General features: G+C 36.6%; 1 protein-coding gene across 8 annotated transcripts in view; it reads right to left on the reverse strand.

The window, feature by feature from the left end:
• WNK1 (WNK lysine deficient protein kinase 1) overlaps positions 1-23,226 on the reverse strand; it is a 144,641-nt gene that overhangs the window by 24,169 nt on the left and 97,246 nt on the right. For 4 of the 8 annotated variants that reach the window (XM_006771298.2, XM_015568842.1, XM_015568844.1 and 1 more), the window contains 15 exons: positions 20,388-21,623; positions 18,284-18,367; positions 11,899-12,048; positions 10,274-10,732; positions 9,261-9,539; positions 8,470-8,567; positions 8,205-8,367; positions 7,707-7,823; positions 7,221-7,394; positions 6,984-7,041; positions 6,719-6,841; positions 4,529-5,976; positions 3,320-3,403; positions 1,331-1,408; positions 703-763 (listed from right to left, as the gene is read on the reverse strand). In XM_006771298.2, coding sequence (XP_006771361.1) covers positions 703-763; positions 1,331-1,408; positions 3,320-3,403; positions 4,529-5,976; positions 6,719-6,841; positions 6,984-7,041; positions 7,221-7,394; positions 7,707-7,823; positions 8,205-8,367; positions 8,470-8,567; positions 9,261-9,539; positions 10,274-10,732; positions 11,899-12,048; positions 18,284-18,367; positions 20,388-21,623 — 4,612 coding nt within the window. The remainder of the gene's footprint in view (positions 1-702; positions 764-1,330; positions 1,409-3,319; positions 3,404-4,528; positions 5,977-6,718; positions 6,842-6,983; positions 7,042-7,220; positions 7,395-7,706; positions 7,824-8,204; positions 8,368-8,469; positions 8,568-9,260; positions 9,540-10,273; positions 10,733-11,898; positions 12,049-18,283; positions 18,368-20,387; positions 21,624-23,226) is intronic. The other 4 variants (XM_006771299.2, XM_015568843.1, XM_006771301.2 and 1 more) reach the window with 3 other exon arrangements.

Here is a 23,226-nt window from a genome sequence, read left to right on the forward strand (position 1 = left end):
ATATTTATACAGGGAAGTACATTTATGTCAGGTGGTATTGAGAATAGATTTTTATAAAAAGGTAATTAATATTAAGCATGTGGTATACAAAACTCACACTGCATAAGTATAGCTCACATTTAAGTATTTTCACTTTTAAACTTGACTCTGAAGGAAAAGGCAACAAAAAAATAGAACCTTTAAATTTCCTAGATTCTGTGGGACTGATGATTTTAAATGAAAAGAGATTCACTACAAAACTTTAGAATAGCGGTAATTGATACAGACTTATGACTAAGTACAGGGTGATAAAAGTCCTAATAAAATATTTAAATTAATGATATAATTTTTGCAAAATTAAGTTGGAAGTATGCCTTTCTAAAGAGATTACATTTTATGAACATGACAATTTTAATGACTCCAAAAAGATAAAAATGTTTAAACTGATTAATTGAAATCTTAAATTTGTATTTCTACAATCTTTGCTACTCAAGTTTATCTCTATATATTTAGTGTCACAAAAGCCAAGAAATTTATTAGTAAATTAACTTTTATATGTGCTTGAATTTTTTCATCTCTTAGCAAGAACCTAGGCCTAACTAATAACAAAGGGTTTTATGCTAAGAAACTATCTAAAAAAAAAAAAAAGAATATGTCTTTGAAATAGTAATCATTTATAGGGAGGTTTGAAAGTGGTAATATAAGAGGAAGGATGCTTCTCACCATCCTTCTGAGGCTGAGCTCCTGCTTCTGTAACTGCTGTTGGAGGCACCATGGACCCAGGCTGCAAAACACAGATACAGATACCACAAAAATCTTTAGCTTTGGTCAGTCTTAAAATTTGGCCTGCTGCTTTTCCTCTTATAAAGAACATATGTGAAGAAACACTTAAGTCTGAGGGAATTTTTTTTAACAGCCTAAAAATAGGTCTAATGTAAAGAAAAAAATATTTTAATGAAGAAATTGAGTCTTAACGCTTCTACATGGCTTTCTTAATTTTTCCTATGGTATACTTGAATATAACTTGAATATTCATAGAAAACTAGTTTTAATCAGAACACTATTATGTCACATGCCTGAAAGGATTAGAGTATAACCTCCTCTGAATCATAAATACAAAACCTTTGGTATAATTCTAACCAGAGAAAAAGAAAAGTATTTTTCAAATAAAATCTTTTCCAGTTACACTACTGGGTCAGTGTTAATTTTTCATTAACTGGTTTCATTTCTGCTAGCTTGAACAAAGACAAAATAGGTGTTAAAGGTATCAATAGTCAAATTTACAGTTTATGTTCTAGGAACATAATACATAGGGTTATGGGAAGATTTTATCAAGATTTTCAAAACTTACGCCAACTACAGATGTTACTGCAATAGTCTCTGGACTAAGTGCTCTTCTCAACTGAGCATCAAGATCTTCCAGAGGTTGCTGGGATTGAATGAAAACAACCATAATAAATATAGGTCTTTGGCATATTCAGAATCCCTATGTATAGACCATTTATATAGGACATACTGTTTTATGCTTCAGATTGACATGACATAATGTGTGTCTATTCACGGAATATGAAACTCAGTATACCAAATTCAACTTAGATATACTAGTACTGCTTGAATGATTTACCAGTCTCTCAAAATGTTATGTCAACCTCAAACTTCAGAGAAACTGTTGGATTTATGTTTTTACAGTTTCTTAGAAAAACTGTTACATTTGTTTTTATAGTTTCTAAGTTTTCTTTCTTACCTTTTATGTTTAATGTTACTGAAAGTGATAAAAAAGTTGTCTATTTGTCCTCTCCTTAAAATATATTCTGAAAAATTTATCAAGGTCTATTGGTAGATTCAAAGTTATCACATGTTCCCTATTTTCTTTTTCAGTTTGGTACATCTTTCTGAGACCTTGGCCTTACAAATAAAAGATGGCACTATTAAGTAGTATTATTCTTTTTGTAAATCCTTAATAATCTATACTCTTATACCTGCCCTATAAATGACAGAAAGGAGGAACTGGAAGTCTGAGTATCCCATCCTATTAACCAGGTCTTACTACCATCCATCTCAAGGCCATAAACTTTACTCTTGCCACAGTCTCTTAACATCCATCTATCTTGGCTTCCAGCAACCTATTCTTCTATAGCTTTTACTTATGCTATTCCCTGTCTATATGTAGGCTCTATCTACTTACCCCTCCACATGTCTTATTGCTGTTTCTCATCACACTTACAGCTCTCTTAGAATTATAAATACATACTTCTAATGAGAAAATAGGTTTGAAACTCCCAATTTACAGACTTCCACAATGCAATTTTTTCAAAACTTAATGGCTGATGAAGTGGTTTCTCTGTTGGAGTTAAAACTTTATTATGGTAAGTTCATTAAATTATGTGCTACTGTATATCTGGGATCAAAGAAGTAAAGACAAATTCAGGCTTTTCAAATTAGCAATTTACTATGTTTTTCTTTTACAGTTCTAAAATAAATTCCTAATTTAGTTTCAATGTTTACTAGGCTTGACCCACACAGAAGTTTTTTCATGGTTACAATGGATGCATAACGAGTACTTCCTATGGGAATTCAACTAAATGTGTGGGGTGGTAGAGTAGGGTGGAAAAGGAAAGAATTTAAATACTGTAAGCAATTCTAACCACCATTCTACCCAGTGGGTAGAACTGAGTGTGAGATAGGAATCTCACATTCACATCACTGGTTTTAATTCCTCTATGAGAAAACTCATTTCACCTGAGCTGAGTGATTTTTCTATTTAAAGATATATCTTTTTCATGAAATATCACCCTATAACGATCTATATATGTAAGCCCATTACTTAATTTAATGTTCATTAAAAGAAATGTCAAATTCAAGAAAAAAAAATGGTTGCACTAAACTCATAGAAAAAGGGTATTATCAATTATTAGTATGGTACCCTTTCCTAAGGAACTTTCAAAGTTAATTCTGTATACATGTAATTTTTACTTCCATGAAATCTAGAGCAAATTATCTCATACCTAAGATGCAATTTCACTATTCTATGAATGAGAGAAGGAATTTTATTTGTTTGGCAAAATATCAATTTTGCTATTTTCTTCCTTCGTAAAATATGAAAAAATATTAATATTAAATGTTTTCTGGATGACTTGAAGCAACATTACAAATAAAAGAACTATGAAGCTTCTTACTTTAAATAGGGCTTGGGTCATTAGCTACACTATTTTAAAAGAAAGCTGTTACTAAGTCAAAACCAAATAGAAGCCAGAAGCCATGATCCCACAATGAAGAATTTAAATACCCTTTGTGAAAGAAAATAGGGGCACATTAAGAAATATGCCAAGTCTTGGGGCACCTGAGTTTGTGAAGGTCCTGGAAAAGGTGGCAGCTGCTCACTGGATGGAATACCAGCTAGAAGTTCAGAACCCACTGACACAACCTACAGACAATGAAGGGAAATTCAAGTCCATGAGACACTGAATGTAAAGACTGGAGAACAAATCAACTAATTCAAATTGCAGAAGCATAAGAATAACATGTATCTAGTTAACACATGCTTGTCATCTGGGTTATACTCTTAAATAAAGGACATTGTAACCATGATACTATTATAGGGATTACTGTGACATACCAATAAAATGAATAGTAAAATTTAATAAGAAGTTATTCTCTAGGGAAAATAGAGGGAACAAAGGTTGTGTGGACATGAGAGGCACAGTCCAGATATTTTTGAACCACTACCGTGGTACAGTATAATCAGGCTTTTCCAAAAACAAACAAGACTTTTCTGAGAAAACAAAAACAATTCAGAAGTAACCAAGGGTCAGGCCTGATAACAAAAGGCATCAGAAATCCAATACTATCCAGCAATTTGTTTTCTGTCTGAGTAAAACCTCTATATTAACTACTGTTAAAAGCATTTCCTATCAATGGCAATGCATACAATACAGTAGAAAAAAAGTACGGCATTATTACTTGGAAAAGATCAGAGAGATTGAAGATGGCAGAATGAGAGGAAACCCACCATAGCAGAATTAGAAAACACCTTCTAGTTATTTTATTCTTAAGATTAGATTCTTTTCTCCTCCTTTGTATCACATTATTAACTTCCAATTTTTTATTGACCCCATATTATACATCTGTGGAATCTAAGCAAAGCAGATAATTTGCTTCATTCTCATTGAAACAAAGATTATGAACTTCTGTTACTGTGTATAATTGCCAGTAGAAGCATTTAGCTGTCTTTTGGGATAGAGTCCTTCAATTTGTACCAATTAGGAAGAAATGTCTGTAATTTTACCTGATAATTACAATTCTTAGAAAATTGTGCAGTATAGATAACCCCCAAATCCTGCCATATTTCAAAAGGAAAAATCTCTCATGTTCAATGTACATATACCCTATCACCTTCAATCTATTTATTTAATAAATACCAAGTGCCTATTATTAGGCAGATATTTTTATAACTTCATTTGTAATTTGCAAGGCTGAGTAGAAAAATGCATGTATTAGAAGGAAAAAGAGTGGTTATATTAATTTAATTATTTCAAAACAAGAATCTTACTGGAGCCTTAGTTAAAGGTAGCTTTGACGGAGCAGTTCCAGGTTTCACTCCTGGTGTAGTGCTGATGGGGGCTGAAACATAGCTGACTGAAGTAGAAACTTGCCCAGGTGTTACCACTGGTATAACAGGCAAACCAGTTGTTCCTAATGGCAAACTGGTTGGTGGTAAGCAAGTACTTGTAGTTGAAGTCATGAGTTTGCTGGGTGCAATAGCAGTCGTTGGGATACCTGGTGTGGCACTGGTTTCTACTACTAGTGATGTCTCCAATGAGACAGAGGCATGTTGAGTTCCAGATGAGCTGTGTTCACTAAAGAGAGATCGCAGCTTTTCCTCCAGAGTCTTTATGTCATCAATTCCAGGAGCTTTGGGCTGTGTATCAGCATCTATTTCAGGACAGTGTGTATGAGGCTGGTTGGGAAGCAAAGCTGGTTGAGGCTGACTATGAATTAGTGTCTGCTGTACAGCAGGCACACTAGCAACAGGCTGTGCCAAAGGTGGGATAGTAGGTACTTGGGGTAATAAAGGGGTAGAAGTAGGTCCAGCTGCTTGGGCAAGGACAGGAGTAGAAGCTATAACTGAGGGAATGACCAAAGGATGCACCCCACCAGGTTGAGAAATGGAACTAGATACTGCTGCTCCAGGGGAAGAGGAGGAGGAGGGTGCAGAGTGGGACAAAGCCAATCCAGCTGTACTGCTATGAGATATTTTATCAAGTGAGTGTGCACTAACCACTACTGTCTCAGCTAGCGTAGGAGCAGAGGTGCTGCTGCTAAGCTGAAGAGATGGCTGTGAAGCTATGCTTGGGAACGGAGTGGTGTTAGAAACTGAGGTTAATGTGGCTGCCCCTGTAGTAGTACTGCCTGCTGATGGCTGAGATAATGCAGGTGGAGGATTAGCCCCTGGAGCAGCAGCACTGCTCACTGCAGAGGCTGAAGTTGTTGAAACCAGTCTAGAGGGTAAAGTACCTATACTAGAAACAACACTCCCAGATGTGGGAGCCAGAACCGACTGGGATGTTGCTGATGTTGAGACAACTGCAGGTACAGTGATGCCTGAAACCATGCTGGAAAGCACTGGTGATTCTTCAGACACAGGTGGTATACAGAGTTCACTTGAAGTTACACTTGTGCAGGTGGTAATCCCTTTTTCAGTGGACACTGTAATCTCAGACTGAATGACTGATGTGGAAATGTCATTAAGAGGGCAGCTAGTTATAGGGACTGATACTGAAAGTGTGGTTGCTGCTGTGGTGGGGACTCCAGCAATGCTACCCATGGAAGGAGGTACTACTGGAAATGTTGGTCCTGTCTGACTAAAGTTGGGAGGTGCTGTATTGGGTCCTTCTGTCATCTGGGCATTTTTAAGTTCAGAAAAGGCCTGCTGTAGACTAAGGGATGAAGCAGAGTGAGACAAATTCATTCCAGCACCATGAGACGTAGAGGCAGCAACTGCAAAGGAAAAGAAAAAATTCAGAATCAGTCCATTTTTAAAGGGTGGATTCAAAAGAATGTCCTAGCAATCTGTTTTTGGATTACCAACTAGGCCACATACCAACAAGGTTTAAAAACTCTTCCAAGGGCCCTGCTGGCATGCCTCAGTTGATCTATGAACCACTAGGTCACAGTTCAATTTCAAGTCAAGGCACATGCCCAGGTTGTGGGCTTGATCACCAGTGTGGGGCATGAAGAGGCAGCCGATCAATGATTCTCTCTCATCACTGATGTATCTATCTTTCCCTCTCCTTTCCTCTTTTAAAACAATAAAAATATATTAAAAAACAATAACTCTCCCAAGGAAATGATAGGCTCTAAAACAGCAAAGTAGTTAGATCAAAATAAGTTAGTGTATACGATTATCTGTTTCTGAAAACAAACACAAAACCATGAAGTAACCTCAAAGCATATGCAATAGTACTAAATGGAAAAGCAAATACATATTACTGTATCTATACAGTATCTATTACATGGACTGTATCTAGTTATGGCTGTCCCTTTGGCTCTTTTTCTTTAATCTTCTCTATTCATCACTTATTTCCTTTCTTCATATGTTTATCTGTTAGTTATAATTCCAATTTTCTAATCTCTTTTATTGTCTGTGTCATTATTTGAACTACTGCTAGATGACCTAGCTTCCAATATAGCAGAGATGCCACAAAATTTATAGAAGTATGTGGTAGAAGCAATTCCTTACCCGTATCTGATATTTCACCGGAGAAAACTTTTGATTCTCGTAATCGACTTTCTGGCACAGGACTCACTATAAACCGTCTTCCAGCAGAATGAACAACTTGAGTTAAAGAACTGGTAGGAATGCCTAGTTTAAAAGAAACAAACCACTTGACTGCATTATTATTATACTGTATATACTGTCACTGACATGAAGCTTTAAGATTTCATTATTAGCACACTTCGGTCAAAGGTAAGAGCAAACACAGAAAGAAAAGAGATTTATTCACCTATTTGTTGTGTCATGGAAGATGCAGGAAGTGGCTGTTTGAACTCTCCTTCCAATTTCTACAACAAACAAAAGTAGTTCAATTCATTCTCAATGCAATCTGAATTAGGCAAATTGCCACATGCAAAGAGAACACAAGTGTGTGATCATCTCAGACATATGATCACTGGATATTTTGCTTGGCACTACAGTAATATGTTAAACAAACAAACCTTCACTATGGGAATGTTGAACCTACTTGAGAATCTGAAAAGCCATAGTCATCCTTTCCCTGTAGACTCTCCAATCCCTGGTCACCCTCTGGTTCCACACTGACATCCTCACTGAGCATTTCATCAGCTTTTTCAATAATTTCCCGCACTTGATCCACAAAAGACTCTCTCTCTGTTGCTAGAATGAAGTCATTGTTCACCTGTAAAAGAAATGTGATGTCAGTCTGATTAGTACAATGTTTCTCAAGCTTTAAGTCATCCAATTACCAACTTCATGACTTCTGTCCTATCTGCATACCACCTATATTATTATTTACTTGATATGAAAGTTCTTCAATACTAGTTAGGTATGTCCTATACAAAAACATCCTAAATCCCAGGCTTGGTGTACTAGTTATATTCACATAGAAATAAATGTAAAAATATATTACAAAATACTGTATATTTGGCTAGGGCAGTGGCTACTTAGATCAAGTACCAAGGCAAAACTGGAATTCCAAATGGAGACATACCATAATTGTTGCTATCTCCTCGGGATTGTCACCATCTAAATCAAATTTGAATGTAACCATTTTCCGATTGTGAGTCTCTAACTGACATTCTACTACCCGGTCTCCTTTATTTGAAACCTAAAAAGAAAAAGAAAAGGTACTTCATATCTTGGAAAACCACATTCACCTTTGTTACTGAATTTGAGAAAGTAATGCAGATTATCACTTGAACTTAAGCCTGATGTTACCACTGGTATTCCTGGCACTGGTACTCTGCCTCTTAAACTGGTAGAAAGAAAATATTAGCCTTTGAGACACATACTCATCTTCCACTAGTTTGAAAGAAATGTAAACTAAAACTGTTCTTTTTCTAAAAGGTAAATAGAGTCTTATCATAGAAATATGGAATTTAACTATCATTTGAGTGATTAGAAAGTCCTAAAATTTCATCAGTACCCCTGAGACTTAGAAATATCCATAATATAAACTACAGGAAACCCACATATCAGTAATACTTACATTCAAAATTCTCAATTTTGGGCGAGAAGTCTTTTCATGACGAGATCGACTTCTTACAGATTTTCGATAATGCCGTTTTGCAGTTCTCCCTTCATGCCTTCCACTGGATGATGGGACATTCTCATTGCCATCACTCATACCTGAAGCAACATCTGAATGTGCACTTCAAAAAAAGAGTTCAGTTTACAATATGAGACTTAAAGTTTTGATATTTTTAGGTTTCATATCATCTTACTACCAGTCAAGGAAAGAGAATTTTACTTACCTGTCTATAGAAGAGACCAAAGTGGTAGGCTGGGTAGGTTGTGGCTGTGCTATTGGAACTGGCTCTGGAGGAGCAACCTGAGACACTCCCTGAGTACTCTGTGAATAGAAAGGATAATTCAAATCTTGGCAGTAATACATTTCATTTACTACTCACCATTCCCAAAAAGCTACTCTTTTTACTTTTCTTATCCCTCCCCTAAGTCCTAGAAGCACTAAATTTACTAGTAATTCTCAATATTCAGCATCTAGAGATAGTGGTCTTAAAATTCCAAAGGAAGTTTCTAAAGCTAGTCTCTGATATAGACTGCATGGTGTGATACCAGCCAACATAGCTGCTAGATAGTGAGAAACTATAATTTGCCATGCAGCCAGCATCTTACCAGAAGTGTGCAATAGGGCAGGCAGAGTAAAGTGCAAAGATGATTCAGATCTTTCTCCTAGCAGGGCAAAAATGATTACTGGGAGCACAGCAGGATAAGATATTCTTACGACTGCCAATGGCAAGAATTTGTGAAAGGAGAAGAATAATGGCTAAAGTACTAGCTAGAGAAGTGAAGTGCTAAAAGGGTTAATCTTCTCCAAGGCACACTCACTTCCCAACAGAACAACCAGTGGCAACAAGGCCCCCACATTGGCATTTCATTCTGCTGTAAGAAAAAGTCATTCAGAAGTTAGTTTGAAATAGTCTCCAAATGAGTTCTAAACCAGGGAACCTATGTTTCTGCTCTGTAATTTTTATCCCATTACATATATATGTTTTAGATGTTAACATGCAGAAATTCCATTTACCTCCAGAGCTGCTTGCTGGGAGGATGTAGTGGGGGCTTGTGCTAAACTCACGGCTGGTTGGGACACTTGAACCTGTCCTCCTATACTGCCCATAGGAACTACAAGATTTGATTCCATATAAGGCTGCACCGCTGTAGGAAAGTAACCTGGTGTAGCTAATGCTTCTGTAGGCATGGGAGGGGAAAAGACTGTAGAAGGGATGCAAACAGAAGCCACGCTGGAAGAGGGAGCAATATTTGAATCTCCTGGATATTGCAGTGGCAATCGAGGTGGGAAGCCCTGTGATAGAAATGAGGAAGGTGAGTTAGTGCAGGTCAGGTCATCAAATTAGCAAAGCAGCAAGACATGCCAAAAAAAAAAAAAAAAAGAAAAGAAAAAAGGGAGAGAAAGAATGCACATAGCAAAGAATAGTAGCCCACTCTTTTTCTAATAATTTAAAGATTTCTGATTTCAATTTAGGGGACAGGATTCTACAACTGTGCTTTAAGTTGCTGTTTTGGTTTTTTTTCCCTTCCTCTTGGAGATTATTTAAATAGGAGGAATAGACTTAATACCTTCCAGAAATATCTACTTTCTAGTCAATCTTAAGTGGAAGAATGAAAAAGCTCTTCAAGGTATCAGTCATTCCAGTCATATCATGACCTGCTAATCTCCTAAATCCAAACCCTGAAGCTTTTTATTGATACCATGTTAGCTACTCTATTTATTCTTATTACAAAAGTAGCCTGGTGTACTCTTAGTAGCCATATCTAGCATTTAATTAGCTTTCACTGAGTTTTAAATGAACCATTTTTCTCCCAAGAGGTATCTTCAGAAAAATGGAAATGAATCGTTACACATCATCACCCTATCCTTTCTCAGAATTTTACTATTTTAGTTTCTCTAGGAAAGATCAGCAACTACTGTTATTGCTAGTTATTCTGATATACAACTACTATATTTTCAAGTCCTTGATGGTCTACTATAAGAACAAAACCCTCTGGCGCCCTCCTTTTTGCTAGGTAACACAATACCTGGTACAGAACATCTCCAGGGGGCAGTGGAACCTCAGCAGCTTGTCCAAGGTTAGCTGGCAGTCCCATGGACTGAACTGCTGGCTGCAGAAGCTGTGGGTGAACCTGACTTGGCAGCTGAGTCACAGGCTGCAGAAGGGTTGGAAGCTGACTAGAAGCCAGAGTTGATCCCCCTGGGATCACAGATGCTGTAGCCGATGAAGCCAAGGTGAGCAGAGGCTGATTAATGCCAGCTGCAATTGTGATGGGAAGGGTTGAGAAACCTGTCTGAGCCGCAGACACATGAGGAGCTGATATAGGAATTTGAGAGACAGAGTACTGAGGGAGTAAGGAAGTAGGAAGTGGCTGTCCCATAGGGAGGAAATGAGCACCAGAATGGACTGGAACAACTGAGGGTTGTGTTGCAACTGAGATCTGAGGTTCGCCTTGGATAGTTGGTACTGGCTGGGAAACTGGAAGCTGAGAAGGTAAAGAAAACAAAACAGACAGATTTAAAAAAAAAAAAAAAAGCAAGGCCACCAAAGCAAGATTTATGTATTAGCTCAAAGGAATGAAAATTTAAAAAGAAAACAACAAGAAGAAACTCTGGATACATTAGTGTACATTAATATGCCACATAAAAATAGGGAAAGGATTGCAGGATACAAAGAGGATGACTGACTACTGTTCCAGATCTTTGTAGAGAAGTTTACTAATGTTTCATTTTTCAACAATAAAATGAGGACCCTTCCACAGGCAAGGCTTTTTTGTTCTTAGCATTAATTGAGATATATTTCCCATACCATAATTCACTGGCAGGTTTGCAGTCACTAAATCTATGACTGCTATTACAATAGTTACCGAAATTCAAATGAATTTCTTTATTCCCAGTGGAATTATATTTCATCAATATTGCCTGTAACAAAGGCCTATAAAAGTAGGTATATTTACTGTATTTCACTGATTCTATGATGTAATCATCCCTCTCCAGCACTCTGTCATTTTAACACTTGTGAAACTGAGATATATCTTACAGTTAATGGTGTATCAGTACTTAGAGATACATAAACAATGGTGCATTTTACAATTGATAGTATCTCAGAGCCATAAAATATGACAGAAACAATATATTGTGCCAAAATACAAGCACAACAAGCCCCAGTGTTAAAGTTGGAAAAAGGTAATTCAGAAGAGCATTCCTTCTATGGGGCACTTTTCAAGTGATTGGAAGGATGCCTTAGAAAAGAAATCATTCTATAAAAGGGGTTTTTATGACTTACTATCATTAGGCAATGATAAAACAATGCACAAATCTACATGAAAATACAGCATATTCCCTGGAATATTAGATAGCTGACACAACTCTAGAAAATGTAACATTTATTAACCCATCAGTTCTAATTCTTGTCAAAATGATTTTAGACTCTTGTCAAACCTAAAAGTTAAATATTTTTAGATGGTCACTGCTCAGTATGTATCCATTTACATTCAACAATGCATATGCACAAAAGGAGCAATTTTTTACTTCATTTTTGCAAAGAAACAAACAACTTTGATATTGTACCATTAGAGAAAGTAGAAGTCTATCTACATGAAAGAACAGGTTACATGGAATTCCCTTTAGTATACTCTTAGGAACCATTTACCTGTTTTCCAGCTGATACTTGAGGCAAGACCTGTGAAGCCTGAGGCTGACTCACTGGCTGTGCAGTAGTGGCCTCACTGGAGGTTGTTGTCTGCGGAAGTGAATACTGCACTGTCTGTTGAGGGGGAACTGTCTGTTGTATTCCCTGTTGCTGAGAATAAAACATAATTACTCAGTTTTATTTCAAGTCATTAATAGCATGTTTTCAAGGAATTACGTTTGCCTAAGGCCTTCAGTGTCTGAGAATGATTTTAGTAATCAAGACAAACCCAAATTGATCAGTTCCCCTTTACATTTCTTTTTTCCCTCTGGTGTTCTTTACTTGTGGTGGTACCACCAAGAACAATTAACCAGTGTTTCAAAACTTGAGTCACCACTGGTTCTTCACTCAGCATTCCCCCTTGCCTCAACAGCATGTCATTTGTAAAGATCTTTAGATACCATATCCAAATATGTTCTACCTCCTCCAACCCCACTCCCCATTTTTTTCCTATTTCTCCATTATCAGTTCTCACTTTGGTCCTCTATTAAACTAATCCAATCTCCCCCTTTAATCTTTCCAAAACCTATTTTATAAACTGTATAATTAATTTACTTGAAAAAATAGCTCTGGTTATAGCTACAAAATAGTGAGAAGAGCATTGTATTAGGAATTTTAGTTTTATCATTTACTAGCTGTAATACCTTAGAGACTGTTCACTTTACTGCCAAAATGAAGTTTCCTTCTTTGAAAATAAGGACACTGTCAACTCAAGTCAAAGCAGGACAAAGGAAATGACTTTTGGCCACTCTGGTGTAAACACTTAAACTTAATGCATGACATATATTTGTACTCAAATACTAATTTTTATAATAAATTAATTGCTCCCTTTTGTGTAACAAAAATCTGAACTTCATAGCTGACTTAAGGTTTTCTAATACCTATAACTAATTTAAAAAATTATAATACAAAAACAATACCTGTTTGTAATAAAAATTTTAACGAATACATCAGATTATAAAGTTAAATGAAAATACCCCAACCTCATTTCTCAGTGGCAACCACTATTAGTTTAGCGCATCTTTATGATTTCTTAGAAAAATAAAATCACCAGTAGTCATGTTCATTTTATTCTTATTTAAATATTTCTGATAATGCAATTTTCTTATTTTAACTTAAAAAAATGAGGGACAACTGGCTGTTGAATTATGTAAAATATTTTCAGCAACTAAGATATATCTATCATATTTATGCAACTATAAGGCAACCCTGATTATAAGAAAATTCTGTTTTCCCACTGAAAAGAACAACAAAAAACTGGCACACTTTTTTGGTCAACTTGAATATATTTAAACTTTAAGGAATTTACATGGAAATACTACAATTATCAAAGGCATTAACTTATATACCTAAATAAGATGGCATATTATATAAGTACTAGAGGCCTGGTACATGAAATTCGTGCACGTGAGGCGGGGAGGGTACCTCAGCCAGACCTGCACCATCTCCAATCTGGGAGCCCTTGGGGGATGTCCAACTACCAGTTTAGGACTGATGAAAAATCAGGCCTAAACTGGCAGTTGGACATCCCTCTCACAATCTGGGATCTCTGGTTCCTAACCACTCTGCCTGCCTGCCTGATCCCCCGAACTGCCCTCCCCTGCTGGCCTGATCGCCCCTATTAACTTTTTTTTTTAATCTTATCCCCTTCACACACAGTTGTATTTGACTTCCTTATTGGCTTCTCCCTCTCACACAATTTTTCTCTCTCCTTTATTGTAACACTTTTCCTACTAACTCATCATTTATAAACTTTTTTTTCCTCCTTATTCCCTACTTCTGTTCCATCATCCTTCTTCCCATCTTTCTCCTACCCTCCCCCTCCCTCCCCACACTCCTTCTTTCCTTCATCTTTACCCTGCCCTCCCTCCCCTTTTCCTTCCTTCCCACCTTAATATTTTTCTTCACTTCCTCCCTTGGGCGGCTTTGCTCCCTCCCCCATTTCTTCCTTCTTCCCATTCTCCTTTTAAGCTCTACCGGCTCCCCTTTAAAACTTTCCTTCCCTCCCTCTTTCTCTCATCCTACCTTTCCCATACATTCTTCTCTACTTACTTCCACGGTTTTAATATCTATCTACCTGCCTAATTATTCACTATCATTTATCTTTTTTTCTTTTCTAACTCCTACTTTTAGAATCTGTCCCCAGTACACAACTATATTTGATTTTCATTATAGCTCCTACAGTTCACTCATACATCCTCTTTCCTTCTTTAACTCTGCTCTCTACTAACTCCTTTATAAAATTTTTCCCTCATTCCTTCCCTTCTTAAAACTTCTGTTCGGGGGTGGGGTGGGGAGGCGCATTAACCCCCAGCTCAGGGTTCAGCCCCAGCCAGAGGTTCACCGTCCCACCCCTCCCCCGACCTCCCCGCAGCTGTCCTGCTCCCATTCCCAGCAAGGGTGGCTGAGGTCCGCGCGGCCTGGGTGCTGCTGCCACGAAGCAGGAGTGCCTCCACACAGAAGGCCTCAGACCATCCACCACTCCATCCTGGACCCGTGAGCACCTCCCCACCAACGGCCCGTGTCAGGGGCCACCGCCCTCCTCCCGCATCTGGGTGGGGCTCCCCACTCGCCACCTGTGCCCCGCCCCTCACCAGGTGTTCTCCTCTCAGCCTGTCTGCATGCAGGCCTGCCTTCCTCTCCCTCTCCTTTCTTATCCCCTCCTATCATATCCTATCCTACCCTGAGCATTGCAGCTGCCTGAGCAGAGGGCAGGGACGCAGCCTGTTGAACTGGTTGTGATGTGATGCTGTAATGGATGATTTGCATATTCATCTATTATTATATTGGATAGTGATTTCTTGACTTTTATTTTAAAACCTATTCTGTCAGAATTTGTCTATAAATATTTCCAAACACATAGACTATTTTTAAGATCCTTACATTTGTTCTCACCAGTTTTATTCCATTAATATTTTTTGGTTATTGTTCAAAATAAAGGACATTAAGAGCTCTGTGACATGAAAGTATGATAAAGTCTGAATACAGTATATGGTGATTCCCTTCTTTATACTAAAGAAAATGGATAAATTTGAGGAAAAAAAAATCCCTACCTTATATTTGGGTATGTGATTATCTCTCCCAACAGCATAAATGCAGAACCATGTTTACATCAAGATTTAGACTCAATCAGCTCACTCCAATCAGCCTTTTTTTCTCTCTTTAGAATATTCTTTATTTTTTTTAAAAAAATATATATTTTATTGATTTTTTATAGAGAGGAAGAGAAAGGGAGAAGGATAGAGTGTTTGAAACATCGATGAGAGGAACATCAATCAGCTGCCTCCTGCACATCCCCAACTGGGGATGTGCCCGCAACCAAGGTAGATGCTCTTGACTGGAATCGAACCTAGGACCCCCTTCAGTCTGCAGGCCGACGCTCTATCCACTGAGCCAAACCGGTTAGGGCTATTCTTTATTCTTACATCTGAGACTAACTGATAGTTAGAGTCTAGTTCAAATGGGATCTCTTTCACAAAGCTTTCCTGATATTCCCCTCACTGTTATGTAATGTCTTTCATTTCATGACACAATTGGGTAGCAGTTAAATGGTGAATTATGAAATCAGATTACTTGGATTAAATTCTGTTATCCATCTTTTATAAGCTGTATAAGCTTGAGTAAATCACTCTACTTTTTTAGATCTCATCTTGGCTTTCCCATCTGCACAATGGAAATAATGATAGTACCTATACTACAAGGTTCAATAAGGCTTAAATAAAAATGTAGGCTAGTGCTCTGTACACTGTATATAATGTAAGCCATTATCCTTATTTGTTTTGTAGGAGTTGACATATATGTCTACTAGGGTAGTTAGGCTCCCTGAAAGAAGTCATAGCTGGTCCCTCTTGGGCCTCGGCATAACCTGTGGCTCTTCAGAGCACGAACTCAATTAGGAAAATAAATTGCTTACTTAGTTGGGAGGTGGTGCTGATGAGAACAGTAAAAAATAAACAGTGTTTATAGACATAAACCCTCACTCTTTGCTTAAAATAACTGAGAGGCATGTACGCCAATTGTACCTTAGAACATTTGGGGAGAAGTGGCTCTTTTGGATAGACCAGGAGTATGTGGTGATTTTTTGTGTGCACAATCACACTGGCTAATAGCCAACACATCAGCCAACCAGGTATTATTTAGCACAGTAGCTTGGCACCAGCTTTGCATAAACTTGCCTCATGAAACTAGTTCAAACCAGCCTATCCTGACTGTGTACTATCTGTTGGACATGGGTGCTGAATAAAAAAATATTCATGAACCTCAATTAAACAGAAACTAAGAAATACCTGAAGATTTTACATGTGCCCTTCAGAAGAAGTTACTAAGTAAGTAGGGCAGCTCATGAGTTTTCTTGTGGCAACAAACTAAGTTTTCCAGTAGAAAGAAGCAGCTATTTTTTAGTACCTCATAACACTAAAAGGTATTCAATAAAAACATAAAAAACCCCAACAAATCCCTTATCCATTATATTTCAGAAACCCATGAAAGAAAGTAAATTTCAGCTAAAATACATTTCTCGCCTAGCTCTAATAAAACTAGAGATATGGCTTCCTAAGGGGTAAAATAAAAATTATATCTAAAAACAGACTCTACTCATATAGTACAGAAGATTTATAATCTTTCTTTAAAATTTATGGAAACCCAATAGCTACAACAAATAAGTGCAGCTTCTTGGGCACCTCTACAGAATCTTAAGTTCCTACAGAACTTTAATATAGAAGAAAAGAATGCTATAGAAACCTTGAATTCTGGCTTGTAATTTTTAGTTCTATTCATTTACAGGTTTATATGAGCATGGAAAATTAAGTATTTTAAACTGCAAATACTTGACTCAATTTTATGATTCTCCTTAACTTAAATATCATGCTATATTTAAAATAAGTCACAAAATAAAAGTTATCTAAAAAAATTCACAAACATAAATTCTTATTTGTACTGTAGAGATAGCCATTTAGCCATATTTTTTTCTACAGAAGAGTCAACTACCTAATTCTTTTAACCTGATAAACACAAATTAGGAGACTGGTATCCATGATAATGCTTCTATCCTCAACCAGCTTTATTTAACTTTTAATCTGTATTCTTATTGGGGGTTAATATTAAAATAGAATTTGTTAAGGTTGGCAAAAATGTAACTACTCAACTGAACTATAAATATATATACATTCAAATATTTGTCTGAAACAGCAGGAGCAAGACAAAGCATATAATTTCCAACAGCTACATTCTATAAGATAGAGATGGTCACAGAGTTAAACGTGTACATAGCCAAAGTAACCTACAAAGAACACCTGACCTTAAACTAGTATCATATGACTACATGGTCACATGCTGGACCAAAAGCAGGCAATTTGTAATAAGAATTACAAGCTTTGGCCCTGGCTGGGTGGCTCAGTTGGTTGGAGTGTTGTCACCTATACCAAAAAAGGTTGCCGGTTCAATCCTCAGTTGGCTTGCATATAGGAGGCAACAGTATCAGCGGTTCTCAACCTGTCTTCGTGACCCCTTTGGCGGTCGAACAACCCTTTCACAGGGGTCGCCTAAGACCATCCTGCATATCAGATATTTACATTACAATCATAACAGTAGCAACATTACAGTTATGAAGTAGCAATGAAAATAATTTTATGGTTGGGTCACAACATGAGGAACTGTATTTAAAGGGCCAGAAGGTTGAGAACCACTGAGTTTTAACCTAGGTTACAGTTTGATCTCCGGGTCGGGGCATATATGGGAGGCAACAGATCAATGTTTCTCTCACATTGATGTTTTTCTCTCTCTGAAAAAAAAATCAATAAACATATTCTCAGGTAAGGATTAACAACAACAAAAAAGAATTAAAGGCTCTGTTTCAAAAATTAATAGGAACAGAAGCCAATTTACAATTTGGTGGTTCAAAAACACACTTTGTAGGAAACTATGTACCATATAGTAACTATAAATTTTATTTGAAACAGTTAATAAATATTGAATTGTGCCAAAAAGCATTATTTCTATGCAAATAACTATTACAAATATCACCAGTGATGATGCTCACAAAAGAACAAGTCATATATATATAAGTGAAAATAGAATTGATATGTATTGTTAAATTATGTATTGGATTATCTGTTTAAGGCAGATAAATTTGACCAGCATCAATGATTCTTTTAATCTAGTAGACTGCTCAAAAATACATTAAAGGAGAGTTTCTAAAATGTTACTGAATATGTGATATGTTATGCCTCTTGATTTTCCTTTCAAACACTTAGTAGGCCACTTACATCAGAAATTTAATTCAAGAAAGATGTAAAACAGTGTATTGGCTACTGCTAATCCATAAAATGTAGCAATGAATTGTTCTCACCTGCTGAGAATGTTGTATGGGTTGGGAAGATGAAACCCCTGTTACAATACTTGAGCATGGCTGACCCTGGCTCTGCCCCTGTGCCTAGAGAAAAAAAGTAAATACAACAAATTAGAAAAGCACTGAAGTAAATGTACAGAGAAGTCAGGCTTTGGCAATAAATGTTAAGCTCCTGAGAGTTTGCTTGAGTAAGATGAAACATTAGCTTGATAAAGTATATATGAAGAGACTGTTGGGGAATCTTTTGTAAGAAAAGGTTAAGAAAAGAACATACTCTGATCTTACGCAAAAGCCACTGATAGTTAAAACCTAACCATTTCTGCTCAGGCTATAATTTTAGCTAAAAAATGTAAGATTCCTAATATAATTGTTAATGACAATAATCAGGAAAAAGTAAGAATATCAATGTAAAAAATACCCCTCTGTATGTGAACAATTAAAGAAAAAAGGGCATTTGATAATGCTAATTTGGTTCCTTTTGCTATTTCTTGTAGTGCCATGGTGACTTTTATGAAAAAGTGTAAAAAAAAAATCTGTTATCATTAATTGCTTACAGTATTAGTTCTCAAGCAAGGACAATTTTGCCCTCACCTCAGGGGACATTTGGCAGTATCTGGAGACGTTTTTGGTTGATGCTACTGGCATCTACTGGAAAGAGGCCACGGTTGCTGTTAAACATCCTACACTGTGCTGAACAGTTATCCCAAACAAACAATTATCCAAAGTAAAACATCAATAGTGTTGAATTTGAGAAAACCTGACCTACAAAAGTCTAAGTTAAAATAACAATGTGAGAAATGAATGTGGGGCTTTCCAAGAGGTTTCTTTGAAGGTTCCTTGGATATAACATGTCACTACATCTTAACCACTATATACATTCATTGTTTCTGCAATAAGTCTGTAAATTAACTACTTGATATTTGAAATTTTATTTTGGAAATTTAAAGAACGGCTGGCAGTGCATTAAGATTTACAGTACAGACAACTAGTGTAATGATGTGAGTGTACTGCATACTCATGTGGTATAATTTTAAAGTTTCTGGATCTTTTTTATTCTTGTTACTATTCTAAGTAAATGATACATTAGGTACACTTTCAGGGTTGTTTATGCCCACATAGGAAGCAAGTACAAAGGAGAATATACAGTTTTTTATAAAAGAGTAGAATATTTTAAAGATCCAAACGATGTCTTAAATATGTAATTGCATAATCTCCTACACAGATCTTCAGACTTATAAGTTTGATAAAAATGTATCAAAATATATAAAATAGCTAATACTAAATCCACTTCTTGAATTCTATTATGGACATTACTTGGTCTTTATTTGTAAGAGTGCATAAGCTCATAAACATAAATAACAAAATTTATATTTGTTGATAAAAACACCAAGGCCTGGGATATTTAATGTTCCTTAGCTTGCAACATGTATCACAAGTTCTTAAAACAAATGTTAAAAAAACCCCACCACCCACACTAGATTCTAACTTAGTTGCTATAAATTAGAATTAGTTAACTTTATGGATTAACATTTTATTTGGATCTATACAGTGACTTGTTTGATTGATGCCTTTTTAAAAAGGCATCTTCATTTTGTTAAAACAAACTCTTGAGACGTTTCCTTTCTGTCTTTTAAAATCCTTCCACACGAATGAAAATTCTGTATATTGTTAATTCTACGTAAAAAAAGGTTTTTGGTTGTTTTTTTTTAAACTAGCCATGTTTATTTCTAGGGAGAAAGAAATACTTCACATTAGTATTTATAAATAATTAATGTTGAATCAACATCACAATATAGACATCTACTTTTTTACTACTAGTTTTAAATATGCTATCTATGGATAGAAGTAATTGATTTTGATAACCAACTAAAATTCTAGTTTTTATTTCTTTTTCTAAGGGTTTGCATATATTATAGGTAAATTAGGCAGCTTCTCTCTCATATTTTGTTCTTAAATACAAATAGTTTATAATACTCCCAAATGAAGAAATTCAATAATAAATTAAATTAAATAATATTCCTCATAAATGAAAAGGAGGGATAGAAAATTTAAATGTAATGATGCGTAGTAGGGTAGTTTAAAATAGTGGAAGTTTTCCTATAACCTGTGGATGGAGTGCAGCTCCTCCTGAAGAATATGAGGCAGATAAAACCTGCTGAGATGTGGTTCCTTGGGGGAAACAGAAGAAAAGTGGGGATTCTTGTAACACTGTCTGAGGCAGACGGATAAAGGGTAATGAGACGTCAGAGCCATAAGGTGCAGCTGCTCCCCCTGTAGGGGGAGGTGATTGAAAATCACTGGGGTCTGAAGAAGTAATTTGTGAGGAATCACTGGAATATTCTGGGCTTCCTATTGGCCAGTTCTGTCCGATAGGCTCTATCACAGAAACGGTCAATTCTGGGGTGTAATTATGCTGTTCTTCAGTCACAGGCTGCAGGTGGCCATGTAATCCAACTGGTTGAGGAGGTGATTCTTCCTGATTCAAGTCCATTGCAACCTGTCGACTTCGGTAAGCACGCTGAGGTAAAACTCCCCCTCCTTCTCCTGAAGAGGAGCTTGGAGTGTGAACATGAAATTCAAATACATAATTGCTTCTGCTCTCATTGTTATGAGTTAACACAGCAGGCGCAGAATGAGGAACAAAGACAGGGTGAAATTTCAAACATGTAGCATCTGTACTGATAGGTGCAGAAATACTAGAGAGGGGAGATCCTGGACTCAATCCGGAATCTAATCTTAAATTCTGAAGGTGTCCTACCAAGAAAGCCTGTCCAGATGGAAATTCAAAGACAGAACGTGAGGTAGGGCCCCCTTGTACTGGCTTCTGTTCAGGTATCTGTTTCATAGGACTTGACAGTACTGGTGAGTTGTATGGAATACCCTCATACTGTTCTGCCACCTGGGCCTGGTACTGTACCCCAGCTAGATACAACGCTTCCTGAGGAACAAAACTGTGAGCTTCTTCTGAAAGTACTAGTCCAGGTCTACAGTCACTGTAAACTTGAGGTGGTTCAAACAAAGGATTGACCGGTATCTCACATGGCTCTCCAGTTATTCTACTGGCTGTAGTACCCAGCATAACTACGGCCTCTGGTGTCCAGTTAGCTGGGCTGCCACTAGGTGGAAGAAGATTTTGGCCAACAGTCCTCAGCAGGGGTTGGAAGTGGTGAGTTTGGGCTTCCAGGAAGGAGGTGCTCTTACGCCGCTGGGAAATGGCCACCTTCGGTGGACAGGTGGGAGGTGGTGAAAAGGAAACTGGACGTTCATGAATAGTTGGGAAAAATATCTGTGATTCTGGGTATGTTGGGGTCCCCCCACACGGATGCACCATGGACTGAGGCTGTATCAACATGAATAAGACAAGTAATTCATACATTCATATGTGAAATTACATTTGACATGCACAACTGGATAGCTCTGTGTAACCCTATGAAATGGTTACATCAAATTTATAATTAATAAAGAAATAACAATACTTGTAGAAATTATGTGCATAGTGAAAATCCATTAAATACATCCAGGGTCCATGTAATTATTTTATGGGACTCTGTGCATCAGATAAAAGCTGCTTTTCCACAAATTTCCATTCTCAACTTTCCTTTCTCAAAAGAATTTAACTTTCTAAGTGATTATTTTACTTTTACCTACAATTAACATGCTTACTCTTTTTTTTTAACATGCTTACTCTTAGACTTAATATAAGTTACATCAGTAGAGAAAGAGTTAAGGAAAAACAGTAAACCCAACCATTTTTATAATATAAGAAAAGCATTTTAATTTAAGCTACTATACAAAGTCTACCTATATTTTCTATTTATTATCCTCTCCTGTTAGAGGCTTCAGTGTTATTTTCTTATCAAGTAATCATATATCTTCTAAGTAGAAATCAGAAGAGATTTTTGGTGGATAGTAAAAGATACATAACTTGACTAGTGACAGTAATGTCTTTTTTCTGGTCTATCCCAAACCAGATACAGATAATTTTACTTCATGAAACATGTGACAGATGCCAAATTACTAAATGTCCACTTTTCTGGGTCTAGTTAAGGGTTGAATTATCTGGTGTTCAAATCAGCTGAAAAGAATATAAATAACAGCTGACTTGATACAACAGTTTTTTTGGGGGGGGGGGTCAAAGAAGAAGTTCTGGATTTAAAACTCTAACTTTAGAATCCTACTTTGCCGTTGTCAAGTGCAAAAAGTGCACACTGTAATAATTCACTTTCATAGGCTCATTTTTTAAAAGAGTACGGTTTCATTTTTTCAATAGGGAAGACCCCAATCAAGTTAGCAAAATAGTTCTATTGTTATTTCGTCACAACATCTAAAAGAGGGTTTCTATTAGTGTTCAAAAGCCATATCATTTTCCTTGGTAAAAATCTGGAAGATTTGGGCATTGCTAGATCAGAATGTTAACTATATTCTCTATCTGGAAAAGCAACAGCAAGGTCCCAGTGTTTAAAGCTTTAAAAGATAGATCTTTTATAGACATGGATGGGCCAACAAAAATCATATGTACTATATATGTGACTAATGTATTCATTAGAGTCAAGATTCCACCTTAATCAATCTAAGAAAAAAAAAATTTCATGAGGGAACATTATGTGGCCTTTTAGTTAGCTGACACATTGTTTCAAACAGCTAAGAAATTAAAATCACCTTTCACTCTTCAATTATTATTCACTATGGGGGAAAAATAGATTCATCCAGTTTCATTAGCATCGCTTTAGAATAAAATGAGGAGAAAATATTTTTTAGGTATTGTTTGATAAAGGGAAAATTTGCCTTTGATTAAGCCAACAATGAACTTAAAATTAAATAATACTCATATTCTTTACTAGGATATGAAAATGCAAGGATTTGTATAGGTCAGTGGGGGATAGGAGGATATTTTTAAAAAGCTAAATTTTATTGTGCGCACATTGATATGTGTCAAGGGTGTT

Source organism: Myotis davidii, unplaced genomic scaffold, assembly GCF_000327345.1.
Source record: "Myotis davidii unplaced genomic scaffold, ASM32734v1 scaffold944, whole genome shotgun sequence".
Taxonomy (NCBI): Eukaryota; Metazoa; Chordata; class Mammalia; order Chiroptera; family Vespertilionidae; genus Myotis; species Myotis davidii.